General features: G+C 34.8%; 1 protein-coding gene across 3 annotated transcripts in view; it reads left to right on the top strand.

The window, feature by feature from the left end:
• ZFHX4 (zinc finger homeobox 4) overlaps positions 1 to 21,457 on the top strand; it is a 209,052-nt gene that overhangs the window by 185,230 nt on the left and 2,365 nt on the right. For all 3 annotated transcript variants that reach the window (XM_023495960.2, XM_023495959.2, XM_031946241.1), the window contains exons 6-10: positions 1,215 to 1,331; positions 7,659 to 7,798; positions 8,069 to 8,269; positions 8,831 to 8,948; positions 9,711 to 15,152. In XM_023495960.2, the coding sequence (XP_023351728.2) occupies positions 1,215 to 1,331; positions 7,659 to 7,798; positions 8,069 to 8,269; positions 8,831 to 8,948; positions 9,711 to 15,152 (6,018 nt within the window). The remainder of the gene's footprint in view (positions 1 to 1,214; positions 1,332 to 7,658; positions 7,799 to 8,068; positions 8,270 to 8,830; positions 8,949 to 9,710; positions 15,153 to 21,457) is intronic.

The following is a 21,457-nucleotide window of genomic DNA, read 5'->3' as shown; positions in this document are numbered from 1 at the left end:
TGTAATTTTCAGTTAATGCTTGACACTTAAAATGTCGGTAGCCAGGCATTTTGTATGGTTACTGAAGGGTTAATTGTATCATGTTCTCTGCATAAAAGCTGTGCTTATCAAAAGCAAATAAGAGGAGTGTATGCAAATGTGTGTCTGTGACCTTTTGCCTTTCCAGGGTTAATTTATATGGTCATTAAAGATTTTATGAAATTGAGCAGCCTGGTGCTTCAAATCCCATTTTACCTTCTTCTCCTAATTTATGTAATTCCTACCTGAATGGGGAAATATGATTTTTATTTTTTGTGCTGCAATGAAAACAGCATGCCATGCTGTGGGGAGTTGCAAGTCTGGTTATCTGGCATTACTCAGATTGCTAAAAATTCATTAAAATGTGACATCAGCACAGTGAGAGACAAATGATCACAGGATGAAAGAGAACAGTGGGTCTTTCACGGATTAGTGCTACACAGCCCCAGCATAGAAGCTAACTGCATAAACAGATTAATCCACCAGCAGCAGCATAGCTAAGATTTACAGAATAATTAAATAGGGTTGAGTTACTGTGAAGATTTCCATGTAATCTAACTGGTGTGAACACGTAAGTGAGGTGTGGAGGATGCTGTTCTCTCTGAAGCAATGTACCATTCTAGGTCCCTTACCAGGAAGAGCTCCCCCTAGAGAAGGGAATTGTCAGCTCTTCAGCACAACTAAAGTCTTTTGTCCATCATCAAATACAGTGGGACATTTTTTACACTGTTGGTGATAAGGGAAAGGGGATTATACCCACCTTCTGGGATAAGGAGACCTGGTTGTGGCATTTTATAATTATTAGGCTTTCAAAGACTTGACCTTCGAAGATTCTAAGAGAATGTTATATCTGAAGGATTTAAGGTTCTACCTTATGTGACTTTAAATTCTAAAGTTATATATGTTTTATGTTTTCTTTTATTTGCCTCTCTGTGGGCTTAAAAAAATTACAGATCACTTCTAGTCAATGAATATAAAATGAATCCCTTTAGATATGAATTCACATTGGCAGTTTCATAATGCCTTACTAAAGAAATATTTATAACTTCTTAGTTGAATATGAATTCTTACAAATGATTTAAAATTCACATAAAATCTTTAAATGTGTCCCTCTTGTTTGATGGAATACACTGGCTTTTGAGTGATATCAACTGTTTCCTAAAGTGTTGGCAATTTTTATTTTCTTTTCTTAACAGAAGAACAAGGGGAAGAGCCAGAAGCAACCATTAAACCTACTTCTCTGGTTGCTGATGATGATAAAGACACAAGTGAGAAAGACAGCACTGAAGCCAAAAAAGCTAGTCATGATCCTGGTAAGATGCTAGAATTTTTCAGACTCCCATCTCTAGTATCATTCCTTCTCTTCCTCCTCTTTTCTTTAAGACTTAATAAAAACTTTTTTCATTTTAAACTGTCTGGACATCCCCACTGCTATTCATTGCATGTGTATTTTGCATGTGATTTCTATCAGTAGCCTCCCATTGACCTATTTTTAATCATAACCATCTGACAGAATAGATGCGGATAAGTTGAAGAATATTACAGGACGGCCAGTGAGATTATTTTTTAATCAAATCAGTTTGTGTGCTTGTAATTTTTTAAGCGTCTTTCATTAATCTTAGCTGTACTTGTGATTCCTCTGATGGCATATTAATTTTTCATAAGCATAGGATTAGATACCACTTGAATTTTTGTCCTGCAATCATATATCCTCCCCGCCCTTATAACCCTAAGATTATGTTGGGTTTTTTTCCTTTTCTGTCTCACAAGTTATGCTCAAGAATTTGCCCTTTTCAAGGGCATTTATTTGAGGCATTTCAAACAAAATACATCAAATCCAGTGGAAAAAGTTTACAGATGATTCAGCCTAAGTAAGAGGAAATATCATTGAAAACGGATTAGGAATTAGGTAATTTTGATCTCCTTGAATAGACAAATCCCAGTAATGAAAGCTACTGTCTTTGAAAACAAACCCTTCATGTCATGACATTTACTGGTGCACAAACAAACCCCAGGCCAGCTTCTGCCTTAGATACCTAAGGTTTTTTTCTCTGTTTGATTTGGCAATTATATAACTTCATCCATGCTTTTTTATGTATGAGATGGAGATCTATGGTTGCAATGAATATTACATTGGCTACTTTGGGTTGTGCTAGACCAAGTTACATTATGTTAGCTTCAATGAAGCTGAAGAAGGAGTGAAGTGGATGCAAGCCTACTATAGTTAGGTAATCATTTCTTTTTTCCTTGTGTCCCAGTGACAACTGCATATAAAGAAGCTTGTATTCACTATAATGATTCACTGTAATTCAGAAAAAAAAAAATATATATATATATCATCTTAACTACAAGTTGACTTAAACCCAAATTAACCCATATTTATAATTCAGACTTAAATTTGGGGATAGGTGTCAAAAATTATTTGATAGACTTTCCTTTGTAAGCTAAATTTACTTCAGGAGGCAGTGAAGAAAGCTTCTTTTAAATTTACTTGTGGACATATTATAATGTGTAGCTATAACTTCAATTAGATCTTGTTGGCTTCAATTTAAGAATGCTAGTAAAACAAAAACTATTTTGTGAACTACCAAATATGACACATTAATAGTCTTGTTTATGAGCACATTATTGGCAGAGACTCTGAAGTTCCTAATGATGAGATAATGTTAAGAGCATTATATTACTGTTTCTTTAAAAAGTTAGCAATTATTTTTCCAATATCAATGTGATCATTGTATGTATGTACAATATATATGAATACAATATATACATTGTATACAACATTTTATGTGTATATATACTTTTGGAAACATACTCTCTAAGGTGGGCATCACAAGGCTCATCATTAAAGAGATCGTGTGAAAACAGAAGATTTAGAGCAAGAAGTAAACCAGACCCTAAGAAATTAAATTAAACAAGTAGCAAAAGTTCCACAAGCTGGATTTGAGTTCAGGCCCTCTTAATCCTGAAAAGATCTGCTTGAATTCTGACATTTACTACACATAGACTATAAAAATCACATAGACTATACAGAAAGTTTCCCTTAGTCTTTTAACTGTATTATTGATGAATATTTATCGAGAAGCTTCATGACACTACAATAGTTTACATTATTTTGGACTGTATAAATCTTCCACTGGTTTAAAGGAGAAAAATGGTTTAGATTCACTTTTGAAGAAAGCTGTTTTCTAGGAAACCAGTACCCATACTTAACACTGAGGATAAAATTGCCTTGGGTTCCAATGATAAAGTTTGCTGGAATCTATAGACAAAAGCATTATTTAGTGCTCTATAGGAGGAACTGTGTCCTAGGGCCTTGAAGAGTAGCCATAGTTTTCATCATGTGCCTAATTTTACTATACAAAAGTAATTTAAGAAGTTCAGAGAATAGAACTTATTGTATGCTCTTAACATACCTATAGAGTTTGAAGTCCATTCAAATAAAAATCAGCTAAGAGCAATCCCTGATATGCAAAATAATTGTTCTTGGCACCTGATAACTACCCACAAGAGGAGTTCTTGTTACAATTCTTAAACTGCATTTGTGGTAAAATTTTCTGCTTTCTAAATTGAGTCTTTGTGGATATAAAATCCTTACCATGGAATGAATTTTTGCCTAGCAAATATTTCTAATAAGTACATAACCATGTATGTATAATTGTATGTCAATCAGGACATTTTTTCTAATTCAGGGTTTCAAGTCTTTCCAAAGAAATATCAAGAATTAAAAAAATAATAATAATCTTAGCCTTAATAAGTTAACAAGAAAATAGTATGTCTCTTCTTTCATGTAGAATTTGTTAAACAGGAAAGATTAACATATGTTTAGTAACAGTGTGTTTGTGTAAGTTCTTGTGCTATGTTCTTTACTTTATCTGAAAAACTAGAGCTTCCAAAACCATACTTGGCAATATGCAAGTTATATTTGTTGAATATTCATTCATAATAGAAAAGCCTCCTAATGCCTCATTTATATTGTCATTTAAATCTAGTGCCACTTTAGATTAATTATAATCCAAATTACAGCTCTATGCAGTGCAAGAATTAATATGGAGTTTATCCAGATTAATACATTTGCATTGAAAATGTAATATGTCTCTGCCATGGCTAAGGGGACCAGTTTTTAATAAGGTAGTAAACATGAGGAAAGATGGAAATTAACCTTCATTATTGCAATTAAAATTATCCTTTCATTCTAGTCTAATTAAAATACTGTACTAGTAATAATAATTTTAGAATTATTTGGAGTAGAATAACATCCTCTGTTATATCTAAAGTCTTAAATTATGTAAACTTTATCAAATACATTGATTCATAAATAATAACCTAGTGTTTGGGTTTATTTTTTTTCAAGGTTTGTTTTGTTAGTACATGTGATTTATTGGATTTTCCTCACTTATTATAAATGTGAAACATTTTAGACCTATATTTTAGGAGAATTATTAACAAGGCAGAATTTGAACTGTAATGAATTATGACATTTTCACATTAGTAATCTTATACAAGTTAAATAATCTCATAACTGACAGATAATCATTTACTAGTCTATTTTATAGTGCTTATTTATCATTAGGCTTAATCTTTTAAAAATCATAAATATATTGAGTTGCATTTCTTTTTTAAAATCATGATATCTTTTAAAATATAAGATTACTCTATCTTGGAATATTCTCTAGGATACCAAAATGTCTATTAAGTTAAAAGTTACATAATTAAATTGTGCATAATGACATAATTCTTTTAGTGTCTTCTCAAATCTCATAGGTCATAGGATCATAGGACCTATAACTAGAAGGGACATTACAACTGGCCTAGTTCAGTTGCCTCAACTTAGTTATTGTATTATTAATATAAAATATTTAAGGATCACAGTTACTCAATAAAAGAATAAAGTGCTAAAACCCTTCTCTATTTTCTTAATCATATTCTAACCACTGCATGCCATTTCCTTAAGCAGAATGTGAATGCTTTCAAAGTCAAATGACAAACCAATATAAATATTTTTAATGTGGTCTTTGAAGATAACACAGATGACCTCCTATCAATATAACACGCACTTCTAGTAGCTCCCTAATCACTCCCCTCCCCCCAGCAGCCATATATTAAACCTTTCTATCATGCATTATTCCATATTCTCCTTTCTGGCCATTATGACTGTTCAAGAGGAAGGGTACAGTCTGTAGTTATTATGTAAGTTTTTTGTGATATAAAGTTAACTTTTCTATCTGAAGAATTTGGCTCTCATGATCACAGTGATCCAACAGAGCTAATTGGCCCAGTCAATGTCAAGGGTGAATTTTATGTATAGTAAGGGAATTAAATATAGCCTAAAGGATATTGCATCAGAGTTATATTATTTTTAATTTATATTTTTATATTATATGACACTTTAATAAATAATAAAACAATTATATTTTTCAAGTTTTTTAAATGAATTAAGATATGAACATTTTTTTTCAAATATATAACAAGCAACAAAGTCATATAAAGTCATTCCCAACTCTTACAGCTGACTGTTTACCAGTCAAAATGAATGTGTGGGCCCAATCTAATATTTTGATAATGTATATAGTTCTGCTGTATACTCAACCAAAAAGATATGGGAATATAGCATAAATGTCAGGGAGAAATATTCTCATTTCTTAGTGGTATAATCTTTAAAATAGAAGAATTTTAAGATACACAAGAATAGTGAACTAATAGACCTCTGACAGCAAGAAATAAAAGTGATAGAGTGATGAATAATAACACGTCCATTTATCTGAATCTTTAAAAGTAGCATATTCATAAACATAATCTGTTATTTGATTTCCATAACCCTTTTCTTTAAGGCTCTTAAAATAACAAAACAAACTATATTCTGCCATGAGAAACAATAGTATAGAAACTGTTGCTATAAATAATTACAAAAGATGGGGTTTCATAGTTGTATTATGTCTTTGAATATGAATTGTTTGGGGGAAAAAACTTTATTGATACAGTGAAACTTTGTAATAATTTCATTCAAATAAATTTCATTCAAATAGAAATTTTATAAATTGGTTATACAACAGAAAATCTCTAAAATAACTTAGTATGTTTCATATGCTAATAACTATTTTGGAGAAAAATTAGGAATTATAATACTAGAGATGCTAATCAGTATAATTTGTTGGAAAATGGACTTTGATTCTATGTAAATCAGTAACCAAGAGAAAAATATTTTTTGTTCACCAATTTTCACTATTCCCATTTCATATATTTATATTAATTTTGGTCTTCTCATTTCATTTTAATTTAACATAGCTTTCTGAATCTAAAATTTCTCTCTTATGTGGTATAAAACATATACTTTTCCCTATAAGAGAAAAAAATGCAGTTTCTTTATTCATCTTTACTTTGTTTCCATAACATCCCTGACCTTATTTTTAAATTAAAACTAGGTTATTGTGCAATGAGGTGCAATTTGTTCATTTATATGAACCGTATGTGGATTGAAAAAAATCAAGATAAATCTTCATGCACAGCATACAATCAGATTACCCCTGGACCATATATTTACGTTGGGTCTGATAGCAATCAATGGTTTAGCTTCATTGCATTTCAAGATGTATTTGCACCCAGTTGTCCAGTGATAGTGTCCTCACCCTGGAAATAATTTAGTTGCAAATTGACTGGAAGATGGTGAAAATTGAAAGTTAAAATTAGAAATACTCATAATAAACAGCAGAAAAAAGGTCAGATGATGCCGCACTATGATGAGATTGGAATGGTTGGTAAATGAGGTTTTGTGTTTGTCATGAGATGTATGTGACATGCCTACCCAATGCTGTTGTAATATCTAGCCTAGCAGAAGAGATTATCTGGCAAATTGACGGTGGAAAGAATTTTCTGTTGGACTGGGAAATTAGAATTGCACTCTTTCCTTTGATGTGTCCAAGCCTTGTCCACATTGCATAGCTCATCCAGGCATAATTTAAAATACAGTATTTAACACTGAATACTAGAATCATCTTCAGAAAACAATTATATTCTTAGGATCTGAGCTACAATAATATGTGTAAAACACACAAAGTAAACACTGAAAGCCAAATCAAATTGCTAATCTCAGCAGATATGTAATGTATGGTTAATTTTTAAATCCTACATTTCACCACTTAAAAATGCTTTAGCTTTGCAGTTGTGACTAGTCAGCGCTTCTCAGAATATTGCAATCATTTCAGTGCCATGGCATTTTAGAAAAGAGGAAGGTAATTAAACATTAGTAAATTAATTATTTTGTGAAGTAAGGATTTATGAGTGAAAAGTTGATTTGTTTTAATGCAATATAGAAATTCTGACTGAGATGCTGGTGAGAGCATGTTATTGATTAATCTTTCAAGGCAACCTAAGGTTATCTAAACATGAGACAGGAGTACATTTTTAAATGTATTTATAGAGTCCACTTAGCTAGTGGACAAAAAAGAAGTGTGATCTCGCATTTTCAGAACAGCATTTTGCATTTTTTTTAAATTGCCTACTTTTGATGGGAAATAAGAGAAAGAGAGATGGAGGGAGGGAGGGAGAGAGAGAAACTGATAACAATAAACTATTTGTCAATGTGTATTTTTAGACTTTAATATTGTTGGTCTTCTTTATGTTGTTGTTAAATTGTGTTTTAGCAACAGGAATAATCACTCCAGAAAAGGAGTTGAAAGCCAATGTGGCCTTAGGGACACAGCAACTCCTGCAGGCAAAAGAAGAGGATGGTGCAGCCAAAAGATCAAAATCCGCTGAGGACAATAAGTTTTGTCATGAGCAGGTAAATAAAGTAATTCCCATTGCCTTGCAAATCTTTCTTGTTATTTTTGTGGTTAAAACATATAATTTTTAACATAAAAGAAAAAAATGTATTTTTTTGTTTTGTTCTGAGTAGTTTTAGAGAACAAAAAGTACCATGCTGCTGAAATGTATGTAAACATTGTGATTGGCAAAATTCAAGTCATAATTGATTATTTGTATTATTTGTAATATTATTGAGTCATTAAAATACATGGACTAATAGATGTCATGTCTATTCAATATTTTCCAGTTCTATCAATGTCCTTATTGTAACTACAATAGTCGGGACCCAAATCGTATCCAGATGCATGTCCTGTCACAGCATTCAATGCAGCCTGTCATCTGCTGTCCCCTCTGCCAGGACGTCCTCAGCAACAAAATGCATCTCCAGCTTCATTTGACCCATTTGCACAGTGTGTCTCCTGATTGTGTGGAGAAGCTGCTTATGACAGTAAGAATACAAAATATTGATGCATGTTTGACAGAATGTATCTAAAGGTATCACTATGAAATTTATATTTATTTGTACTTAAAAGCTAATTTATTTTGATTTGTTAAAATGTCTATAGATTTTGTTTAAAAGGTCATAGTCAAGATCAGGTAGCTATTGTTTACTCTTGGATGAAAAAGAAACATGATATGACATGATTCATTAATTAGTATGTACTTTGTGGTCTTCTTCTATTTATGTTTATATCTGCAGTATTTAATCAAATCACTAATCTGGGCCCTATGATTTTCAAATTTTCTTTGCTTTTCTTAGAAAACCAAAATATTTTTTTTAAAAAAGAAGCTATCCAAAACAACAGCAGAAAAAAGAGATTAATATAGTATTTCTACAGAATTGATTGAAATATGAAAAAGAAAGCAATGACATATATAAAATGTTTATGTTTTGTTTAGAAAATCATGAAGTAGAAGTATGCTTCCAAAAAACCAATACAATGTGGCTTATTTGTAAGCCATGCCATTTCTTTGGTGAATCTACTATTTGTCTCTTTGATTCCTAAAGGTTCCTGTCCCTGATGTGATGATGCCTAATAGTATGCTACTGCCAACAGCCACCACTGAGAAATCAGAGCGTGATACACCTGCAACCATTATAACTGAGGGATCTGGGAAATATTCAGGTAGGCAAGTCTCTTTTCAAGGCTTGCAAAATCTGGGAAAAGGGAATCCTTCCTTCTTTTTTTCCCCTTTAAATGTACTAATAATATTGTTAATAGACAAAGGAGGTAGGGAAAGGGAAAAAATATTATTTAGGGTCATGTTTTCCAAAATATTTCTAGAGTGTTATTGCTTCCAAAAGTGTGAAAGAGGACTTGCTTTTGCTCTTGGTGGACTCAGCTTTCAGGATGTCTTTTATACTAGTTTTTTTATATAATTTTGATATACATGCACAGAATTATTATGTGGCTCAAATGGGAAAATAGATGGACAATGCTTTGTGAATTGTAAAGCACACGATAAATATCAGTTATCATTCTTGTTATCCAAATAATTAGGTGAATATGCTTTAATGTTAATGATATGCTTTTAACATATGCTTTAATTCCAATAACTATTTTTTTGGTCATACATTGTACCAGGCACTCAGTTATACTCCGAAGAAAACACAAAAATCAATCAAAAAATGGTCCTTGCATTTGAGAAGCTTATAATCTAGTCAAGGAGATGTATCAAATGGAAAGTAATTTGAAGTGTCTAAAAAAGTCCCAAGAGCATAGGGATTATACAGTTTTTAATTGCATGCATACCTTGTTGTCAACTATAAATAGGTTTTTAAAATATCAACATTATTCTCAGAAAATATAAATGCATATGTATATGTATATCCCTTTTCACTCTGTGCACTTTTCTCTGAAAGACCTTTCTTTGCTTCTTTTGCCCAGGTGAAAGTCCTTTAGATGATAAAAACATCTCAGGCCTTGAGGAATCAAAGGCTGGAATGGAAATTAAGGTTGAAGAACAGAAGCCACCTAAGGAGTCCACAGATATGCCAGAATGGAATAAGAATGGCAGCAAGGATGTCAAGGTTACTGACTCACTACAAGATCAATTAAATGAACAGCAGAAAAGGCAACAGCTCTCTGTTTCGGATCGCCATGTTTATAAGTACCGCTGTAACCATTGTAGCTTAGCTTTTAAGACTATGCAGAAGCTTCAGATTCATTCCCAGTATCATGCTATCCGGGCAGCAACTATGTGTAGCCTCTGCCAGCGTAGCTTCCGTACATTCCAGGCTCTTAAAAAACACTTGGAAGCAGGCCACCCAGAACTGAATGAAGGTGAACTTCAACAATTGTATGCATCTTTACCTGTTAATGGCGAACTATGGGCAGAAAATGAAAACATGGCACAGGATGATCATGCCCTAGAACAGGAGATAGAGAGAGAATATGAGATGGACCAAGAGGGAAAAGCAAGCCCTGTAGGAAGTGACAGTAGTTCTATTCCAGATGACATGGGCTCAGAACCAAAGCGGACTTTACCTTTTAGAAAAGGGCCAAATTTTACTATGGAAAAATTCCTAGATCCATCTCGCCCATATAAATGTACAGTGTGTAAAGAGTCTTTCACACAAAAGAACATTCTCTTGGTCCATTATAATTCAGTTTCCCATTTACATAAATTGAAAAAAGTCTTACAGGAAGCATCCAGTCCTGTTCCCCAAGAAACTAACAGTAGCACAGATAACAAACCCTACAAGTGCAGCATCTGTAATGTTGCTTATAGCCAAAGTTCTACATTGGAAATCCACATGAGGTCTGTGCTTCACCAGACAAAGGCAAGAGCTGCCAAGTTAGAACCAAGTGGTAATATAAGCGGTGGAAATAGTATTGCTGCAAACGTTAATAGTCCTGGACAAGGGATGTTAGAGTCAATGAGCTTACCAGCAGTTAATAGCAAAGATACCCATTTAGATGCCAAAGAACTAAATAAAAAGCAAGCTTCTGAATTAATCTCTGCTCAACCTCCACATCACCCACCCCAGTCACCAGCACAACTTCAGATGCAATTACAGCATGAGTTACAACAGCAAGCTGCTTTCTTTCAGCCTCAGTTTTTAAACCCAGCATTTCTGCCTCATTTCCCAATGACGCCAGAAGCGCTGCTGCAGTTCCAACAACCTCAGTTCCTTTTTCCATTTTATATCCCGGGGACAGAGTTCAGCTTGAGTCCTGATCTGGGTTTGCCAGGCTCGGCCACATTTGGTATGCCGGGAATGGCAGGGATGGCCGGTTCCTTGCTCGAAGACTTGAAGCAGCAGATTCAAACTCAGCATCATGTAGGCCAAACCCAACTCCAGATATTACAGCAACAAGCACAACAATACCAAGCTACCCCGCCCCAAATTCAGTCTCAAAAGCCGCAACAACAGCAGCAGCAACAGCAGCAGCAACAGCAGCAGCAGCAGCAGCAGCAGCAGCAGCAGCAGCAGCAGCAGCAAGCGACCAAGTTGCTAAAACAAGAGCAAAACAGTATTGGAAATGTGGATTGTCCATTAATGAAGGATTTGCCATCATATAAGGATACAGAAGAGATTTCTGAGAAGCCAGAAAAGCCAAAGCAAGAATTTACAAATGAAAATGAAGGACTCAAAGAAAACAAAGACATGAAGAAACAAAAATCCTTAGAACCAACCATCCCTCCACCCCGGATAGCTTCAGGGGCAAGAGGAAATGCTGCCAAAGCCTTGTTAGAAAACTTTGGTTTTGAATTAGTCATTCAATATAATGAAAATAGGCAGAAAGTACAGAAAAAGAACAAAGCTGGAGAAGGGGAGAATACTGATAAACTGGAATGTGGGACATGTGGCAAATTATTTTCCAATGTTCTTATTTTAAAGAGTCATCAAGAACATGTACATGGCCAGTTTTTTCCCTATGGAGCTCTAGAAAAATTTGCCCGGCAGTACAGAGAAGCTTATGACAAGCTTTATCCAATTTCACCTCCTTCTCCAGAGACCCCACCTCCACCACCCCCACCACCCCCACCTCCCTTGCCTCCAGCCCCTTCCCAGCCTTCTTCTGTTGGTTCTGGAAAAATTCAGAACACACCTCCTACTCCCCTGCAGGCTCCACCTCCTACCCCTCCACCACCTCCTCCTCCTCCTCCTCCTCCCCCTCCTCCCCCCCCTCCACCACCTTCTGCTCCCCCTCAGGTCCAGCTGCCTGTTTCTCTAGACCTTCCCCTTTTCCCTCCCATTATGATGCAACCAGTCCAACATCCTGCACTACCTCCTCAGCTTGCTCTTCAATTGCCACAAATGGATACCCTTTCTGCAGATCTCACTCAGCTTTGCCAACAGCAGCTTGGATTAGATCCAAATTTCTTGAGGCATTCTCAATTCAAACGCCCACGGACAAGAATCACAGATGATCAATTAAAAATCTTGAGGGCTTATTTTGATATCAACAATTCTCCAAGTGAAGAACAGATCCAAGAAATGGCAGAAAAGTCTGGTCTCTCCCAAAAAGTTATCAAACACTGGTTTCGGAATACACTTTTTAAGGAACGGCAAAGAAATAAGGATTCACCATACAATTTTAGTAATCCTCCTATAACTGTATTGGAAGATATCAGAATTGATCCCCAGCCTACCACTTTAGAACATTACAAATCAGATGCATCTTTCAGCAAAAGATCTTCTAGGACTAGGTTTACCGACTACCAGCTTAGAGTATTACAAGACTTTTTTGACACAAATGCTTACCCAAAAGATGATGAAATTGAGCAGCTTTCCACTGTCCTCAACCTACCTACCCGAGTGATTGTTGTGTGGTTCCAGAATGCCCGTCAGAAAGCTCGCAAGAGTTATGAGAATCAAGCAGAAACTAAAGATAACGAAAAGAGAGAACTCACTAATGAGCGATATATAAGAACAAGCAACATGCAATACCAGTGTAAAAAGTGCAGTGTGGTTTTCCCCAGAATTTTTGACTTGATTACTCATCAGAAAAAACAGTGTTATAAAGATGAAGATGATGACGCCCAAGATGAAAGCCAAACCGAAGACTCTATGGATGCCACAGATCAAATAGTGTATAAACATTGCACGGTATCTGGCCCAACAGACACTGCCAAAAATTCAGCTGTCACTGCAGCAAGTTCTGGTTCTGGGTCTAGTACTCCCCTGATCCCTTCCCCTAAACCAGAGCCTGAAAAAACTTCTCCTAAACCTGAATACCCCACAGAAAAGCCAAAGCAGAGTGACACCTCTCCTCCTTCTCAAAGCACCAAACCCATCCTTTCTGTACCAACACCATCCTCAGATCCACAGCCTTCAGCATCTCAGTCACAGCCACCAAAACAATCCCAACTTATTGGAAGACCCCCCTCTGCCTCACAAACAACACCTGTCCCTTCCAGCCCACTACCAATCTCAATGACTTCTCTCCAGAACAGTCTACCTCCGCAGTTGCTACAATACCAATGTGATCAGTGTACAGTTGCCTTTCCAACTCTGGAACTTTGGCAGGAGCACCAGCACATGCATTTCCTAGCAGCTCAAAACCAATTTCTCCATTCTCAGTTTTTAGAAAGGCCTATGGATATGCCTTATATGATATTTGACCCCAACAACCCACTGATGACAGGACAGCTACTTACTGGTCCTTTAGCTCAAATGCCACCACAAACAGGCTCATCCCACACGACAACCCCTGCAACTGTTTCTGGTTCACTGAAGAGGAAAATGGATGATAAAGAAGATAATAATTGTAGTGAAAAGGAGGGGGGAAATAGTGGTGAAGATCAACATCGTGACAAACGTTTGAGGACCACAATCACGCCTGAGCAGCTGGAAATACTGTATGAAAAATATCTGCTGGATTCCAATCCAACCAGAAAAATGCTGGATCACATTGCACGTGAGGTTGGACTGAAAAAGAGGGTGGTACAGGTCTGGTTTCAGAACACTAGAGCTCGAGAAAGGAAAGGCCAGTTCCGTGCAGTAGGGCCAGCCCAGTCTCACAAACGATGCCCCTTTTGTCGAGCCCTGTTCAAAGCAAAGTCAGCTTTAGAAAGTCATATTCGTTCTCGTCACTGGAATGAAGGAAAACAGGCAGGTTATAGTTTGCCACCAAGTCCTTTGATATCAACAGAAGATGGAGGAGAAAGTCCACAAAAGTATATATTTTTTGATTATCCACCTTTGTCATTAACTAAAATTGATCTCTCCAGTGAAAATGAATTGGCTTCCACTGTTTCAACACCTGTTAGTAAAACAGCAGAGCTGTCCCCCAAAAACCTTTTAAGTCCTTCTTCTTTCAAAGCAGAATGCACTGAAGATATAGAGAATCTAAATGCTCCTCCTGCTGAAGCTGGGTATGACCAAAATAAAACTGATTTTGATGAGACTTCATCAATTAATACAGCTATCAGTGATGCTACTACAGGAGATGAAGGGAATAATGAAATGGAAAGCACCACTGGAAGTACTGGAGATGTAAAACCTGCATTATCCCCAAAAGAGCCCAAAACACTTGAAACTTTGCCAAAAACAGCAACCACACCTACGACAGAGGGTTGTGATGACAAATTTCTTTTTTCCCTTACTAGCCCCTCAATCCATTTTAATGACAAAGATGGTGACCATGACCAAAGTTTTTATATCACTGATGACCCTGATGATAATGCTGACCGGAGTGAAACATCAAGCATAGCTGATCCTAGTTCACCTAATCCTTTTGGATCCAGTAATCCTTTTAAATCCAAAAGTAGTGATCGACCAGGTCACAAGCGTTTCAGAACCCAAATGAGTAACCTTCAACTCAAGGTCCTCAAGGCTTGCTTTAGTGATTACCGAACTCCAACCATGCAAGAATGTGAAATGCTAGGGAATGAGATCGGCCTGCCTAAACGAGTTGTCCAAGTGTGGTTTCAGAATGCTCGGGCAAAAGAAAAGAAATTTAAAATTAATATAGGGAAGCCATTCATGATCAATCAAAGTGGAACTGATGGCACCAAGCCAGAATGTTCTCTATGTGGGGTGAAGTACTCTGCCCGTTTGTCCATCAGAGATCATATTTTTTCCAAACAACACATTTCAAAAGTGAGAGAAACTGTTGGAAGTCAGCTAGACCGGGAGAAAGATTACTTAGCTCCTACAACTGTTCGACAGCTGATGGCACAGCAAGAACTGGATCGTATAAAGAAGGCGACAGATGTTCTTGGCTTAAGTGTACAGCAACCAGGCATGATGGACAGTAGTCCACTTCATGGTATCAGTCTGCCAGCAGCTTACCCAGGACTACCTGGCCTTCCTCCAGTTCTTTTACCTGGAATGAACGGTCCATCTTCCTTGCCGGGATTTCCACAAAATTCAAACTGTAAGTCACTAACAGAAATAAGACAATTTAATTGATTTGTTCTTAGTATGCAGCGAATCATGTGTAATTAAAAATGATGTGTATTCCAATTTATTTCATTTTTAATATGGATACATTAAATTTTGTGAAAAATATATTTAATGATTATGAAAAATAACGAGGCTATATAATTCAACCAACTATCATGCATATTGTACTATAATAAGGATACTATTTAATCAAAAACCCAGAAACATTTTAATTTATTTGTACAGCTGTATTTTATGTCAGTTTTATATAACAATTCTGTAGTGTTGTTAACATTATTTTATATAAAGTTTAGCCTATTTGATGTATTTATTAGGAAAATACTTAAATAGTATCTATAATCTAAATGTATATTCTTACTAAATTTAAATGCGAGGTTTTTTTTCCTAAGTGCCAGGGAGTTCAAAAGTTGAAAGTCTTAGAGAAATCCACCCATAATACACCCACTAGGTAAAATCTGTTTTTTTTTGTTTGTTTGTTTTTAATACATAATATCCAGGGGATGTTTTTAAATTGCTAGGAGAAAAATTAGTTTTTTCAGTACATATCTTCAAAACTCACAATATTGGTATTCCATTAAAATTCATCCATATCTTTTTTTTTTCAAGTAAAGATTCAAAATTGGAATATAGCACCAAGAAAACTAGATTTGAATCAGAAGATCGGAGCTTGAATCCTGGCTCTACCATATGTTAGCCATCAGATTTTGGTTGTCACTTAACTAGTCCTCATTTTTTCTATCTATAAGATAAGATGGTTTTACTAGATTAATTCTTAAATCACTTTCAGCTCTAACTAGACAAATGCAAAATTCTACAAAATTATAGAACTGGGGAAAATTGTAAAGAAAACCATAGGTATTTGAATCTTCAAGTTGATAAAAGACAGTATCATCAAGTTGATAAAAAGACAGCAACTTACAGTGAGTTTTTCTGTTTTGATGGATCTGCAGAGATACTGAATGTCATTATAAAATAATTATTTATTATCCTTTGTCAGGTAGTGATGTAATAAAATCAATGAAAATCTGATAGAAATTAGACAGAATCCATTAGTAACAAAGTTAGCTCTCTATTAATTCACTTTCCCTGAAAATAACTTTTATTTTTAAATTAACTAAGTGAATGTCTTTTTAAATTAATATGTAAAGTTTTTTCCCCCCAAAAGAAACCATTCCGATGGCTTGAGTACATGTTTTGAAAATTCATAAGTTCTTTTCCCTCTATTTACTGACGTATTCACCAATTTCATTTCCTATCCAAATGTCAATATTTATAACTTTATTCTCCCACAAAAATGAATTTCCAATTAATTTTTAAAGGAGATTATAACAATGTAGAACTTTTGTACATTTTAAATATTAATTTACTGACCTGAAAATAATGTCCAATGACTTTACTGCCAATTTTAGGAAGCAAGTACTTATTTTGAGATTGAATCCAAATGTACAAAATGACATCAATATTCAAGGTTATTTCAGTGGAAATTAATTTTTTTTAAGAACTCACTTTTATTTTGGTGACTAGAATATTTCTGGGAAAAGGAGTTTATATTTGAAATCAGGACTATATTTAAGTTAAAGTTTCTATGTTTGTGATATCCAAAGATGTGATTATAAAATAATGAGATTGCTTTTACTTATAGAATGTCTCATTAACTTTATAAATCACACTTTCATATATTACTGAGATAAATGCTTTAAATATTTAAGAACACCATTAAAAAAAAAAAAGAAAAGAAAAACTGTACATACATACACACATACATATATAGAGCTACCTTAGTTGAGCCAAATAGAATTAAAATAACTGTACCTTTAATATACAGATCTAACTTGATTGATGAGGACCGTGCTATCATCTCCCTAAGTAGTGGTCAAAGCATCTTGTTTTGTTTTGTTTTTTCTTTTCTTTTTTTCTTTCTTTCCTTTTTTCTGTTCATTGGATCAGAAGGGCTTTCTGTCCTACAATGCATTCTTTGGCTGACTGTCCTGTTTTTGTCAAACTGTTACTAGCACCCAGAGTACCCATAAAAAAGTGAAGTGTTTGAAATACCGTAAGCACAGTAACTTGTTTTCTCATTTGGCTATACACAAATACTATTTATATTCTCCCAAAACATTAGAGACCTGTTTATGAAGATCAGAGATGCTAGGAAGATGTTATTTGCTTAAATTGCTCCTCAGCTAGGAACATCTTTAAATGCACTGTTCACTGGATAACTCAGAGCTGTCTTATCTGTTGCCTTATTAAATCGTGGACCAAAGCAGACCAGAGAGTGTTGTAAAGGTAAAAGGTCCGTAAACATTGTTAACTACTGGAATTTGTAATTTCCCCTGAATCAGTCCTTTGTTCGTGATAGATTTTAAACATTAGCACAGTAGTATAATCAGTGGGATACCAACTGAGTGCCAATAGCAGACCATCTCTCTACCCTTTCAGATCACATCTTTTTTTAGGTTGATTGACTTGTGGTGATTCAAGCTGAATATTTAACTGGATAGTGAAATCTTACTTCTAGATTTTTCTGTCCCAGTATACTGTCACACTAAACCACCTTTATTTTATATGAATAGTGAAATGAAGTGAAAGTATATTATAAGAAAATATCATCTCTAGTTTTTCAATATATTGATAACTTGCTACAAACATGCTCTATTGTATAGAATCCAGTATAAGGGAAGTTCATATTAGACCCTCTTCTAAGATCTAGTTACCAAAAGAAAATACTACTAAGTTGTTTTGAAATGCTAAGGCAGACCCAAAGCTCAGTTCCCAAGCAAAGTAATAACACAAGCTACCCCTGGAAATCAATTTCTTTACCAGGAATATTAACATACTTTCTTATTTTGTGGATGAAATTTCCATTCTTACTGGCTACCAGGTATAGGTCATGTTCAGCTTCCTTATACAACCCTTTTAATCAGGTTCCCTATCAATTACTCTAACTGCATAGCTATTCTCAGTTACTAGGAGACCATTTCATCAACAATTTATTTGATGTGTGCCTCAGAGAGACTGTTGCTCTTAGATATTATTTTTCCTATATTTTCCATTTCACATTCTCCCTGTTTTTAGTCAGTCAGACTCTTCTATTATGATCATGTGCTAAAGGGGAAGCTGGCAATAAAAAATATATGTGCCTATATAAACCAAAATAATTAGAAAAATTCTGGTTTACTTTTCATCATTTGGGCTATTGGTTTACTTTGGCATTTTGCTCAAGGTAGACAGGGAAAGCACTTGATTTTCCACTTTTAACCCATTCACTTTCTCTTTTTCCAAGTGGAGTATATTTTTCAAATGTTCCATTGATCTATAGGAATACTACTGACTCTAACTTTAAAAAAAATGAAATCTGAAAACATTTCTATTCTTACAATTTTTTATACCTCAATTTTTTTGCTTTACTTAATGGAAACACTTTATAATTATTTTAGCACGACTATCTTTGGTCCCATGTAAGTGATGATTACTTGACTTGGAAAAATGAATTTCCCCTTTTGGGAGATCTTGGTAAAAGAAATTTGGAAAAATACAGATATATATAAATTCAGTGGTGAGGCACGTATTTTCTCTGAAAGCATTACTTTCTGGAATTGACAGCTGTTTCTGAAAAACTGATGGTGGTATGATGTTATTCCCAGAAATACTGTTTTCTCTGAGTGGAGTTTCTAGGAATTGAGGTGGAGGTTGGGGTGGGAGTAGACCGTAGTGTTTAGTATTACCACTCTATATAGCATGGAAAATTTGACCTACAGTTAGTTTGGAGTTGCCATCAATTCTACTACATTCCAGTTTTTCTCCTCTAGTTTCCTAATTTTATCCTATGAAACTGTTCTATTGAACTATTGGGTTATAGGTTTCTTATAGATTTTCATCTTTTACTAACAAATCTATTGAAATGTATATTGACTTGGTAGTCTCTGTTGTTCCATATTTGCCATTTTATTTCTAAAATTTTACTCATAGCATGTGATTAATAATTTAGCCTTGCTTATTCTAGCAATTGCCTCTCTATATCAGTCCTTCTCTTCCTCTTAAAAAAAAAAAAAAAAAAACTGACAGTGTTTCAACAGTGTCAAGTGACTTTTAAGATTCATTCCATAGGCTTCTAAAAAGCTTTCATTACTCTATAATGTGCCCTCCAGATGGGACTTCTAGACCTCATTTGGAAGAAAAACATGAGTCAACAACCATGATTTTTTTTGTTTCCTTTTCACTTGGCTGTTATCTTTCATATATCTATTTCCTTAAATTTTCTTTCACCCTAACTTCTCAAGTCAGTGAACCAGGTGAAAATTAATTTCATTGCTTCAGTTTGAATAGGAATTTGAGAGGGAAAAAGCAAATACTAAATTCAATATTACGTATGCAGTCAACAAGGATGAAGGCTGTTGTACTAAAAAGCTAAGACTAGCCTTTTGAAAAGGCAGAATAGGAAACTCTAAATAATGTGATTTCCAAAATTCCCAAAAATATCTATACCCCAATATACCTTCTCCATGAGTCTCACTAGTGCCTAAAATTACACTATTAGAGATTTGTTTCTTGGTTTAACCTACTGCTATTAAAATTCAGAATTTCCCCATCCCCAAAGTAACACACTAAGTTTTTATTAGTTAATTTATTAGTTTATTAGTTATTTATCTGATCTTTTACTAAAAGTTTTTATAGGGAAGGAGAAAGGATAGAGAGAATATTGGGTGCAATGCTATCATAAGGTAGAAAGCAGAGTGAGAGGGATGCAGAAAGAGGAGGCTACTTTATAAATACCATAGTATGGACTCTCCTAAGACTTGATTTTGGCTAGGACCAGTCAAATTAGATCTTAACATCTAAATGGGCTTATCAAATACAATTGGGTTGTAGGATAATCCCACTGCACAAAATCCATAGTTTTCCATTTTATTTTTCTCCAGTCAAGGATCCTGCTCTTTTAAAAAAAAAAAAAAAAAAAAAAAAAAAATAGGTTTTTCCTTATCATTTTCTCATTGAAATGTAATGCTATTCTCAATATCTCCTTAATTTGCAAATCAAGTCCTTGTAACTCAGATAAGTAGTTTGGTCTGGTGAGAAGTAATTTAGAAGAAAATCCAAGAAATGTGGGCTCCATTTCTGGATCTACTATGGCATCATCAAATAAACCATCTCTTTCAAGTTGCTTAAGCTCTCTGGGATTGCACTGTCTCATCTTTTAAAAATACTTATCCTTGCCTACAAGTGGGAATGTTGGAGGAATGTTTATATAACACAACTGGTGCTCTCTGTGGTTATGCAAAAGCACAGAAATATAAACAATGTCAGAGAAGAACTGTGTATGTCAAAATTGGAAAGAGGAGCAATCAGTAATAGAATAGTTTAACTTAGGGTAATTCAGTAATGATAAGGATCAAGTAAAGAGTGATGTTGAGGATGTCAAAATACCTTAATTGCTAAGTCTACAAAATGCTTCCTCATTTAGATAAATCAGAATCCACTGGCAGCACCATCACACAAGTTTTCTGTCTAGCTGTTTTTGTTTTCCTTTTCCTATCTAATCTCTTCTGATGATACATTTTAACTTCTTAGCATTTCCTTGCCAATTTAAATAGAAGAGAATCTATGACTGGCTCTAAATGGTCCCTCTGTTAAATCTCCTAACTATTACTCTGCATCCTAATTGCCTTATTCCTAAGTAATGCTAAGCATGTGGATATTGATGATTAAACTTCACTCTTGCCCATTTGATTAGTTCTTCCATGAAACAAATACAGTCAAACTTCTATCACATTTCCAATGGTTATCATCTCAGCCAAGAACAACTTTTCCTGGGGACTGCTTTCTTGTTGCCATCACTCAAGCCTTTCAATCTTCTCATTCCTCTACCAAGTTTATTTGCTTCTGAAAACCCCATCTACAATAAAAGCCTAAGATCTTGCAATTTATTTTTTTCTGTGCTTTTTTCTTTTGCCATCCTTTAGTTTCTTGGCTAAACTACCCAGCTCATAAAAATTGCTTTGTAATAGATTGTTACCGGCCACTACATTATATTGGGCACTTGAAACATAGCAGAGACCTCTTCCATTATTGCAGGAGGCATACTCCTATACTACATGCATCTGCCAAATAGACCCACTAAACACTTAGGTTTCTCTTCTCTAATGAGGTGGGAATCTTCTCCGCCTGTTACAAGCAAACACAGAAGAAACATGTTCTCATGGTGATGTCCTTTAGTGTAATATGGTCAATTCCTATCAAGAACTCTGTTAACCTAGTTGTCACTGATAGTAAAGGATA

The sequence above is a fragment of the Sarcophilus harrisii genome, chromosome 1 (genome assembly GCF_902635505.1).
Source record: "Sarcophilus harrisii chromosome 1, mSarHar1.11, whole genome shotgun sequence".
NCBI classification, from domain to species: Eukaryota; Metazoa; Chordata; class Mammalia; order Dasyuromorphia; family Dasyuridae; genus Sarcophilus; species Sarcophilus harrisii.
This window is presented reverse-complemented; position numbering and strand designations above follow the sequence as displayed.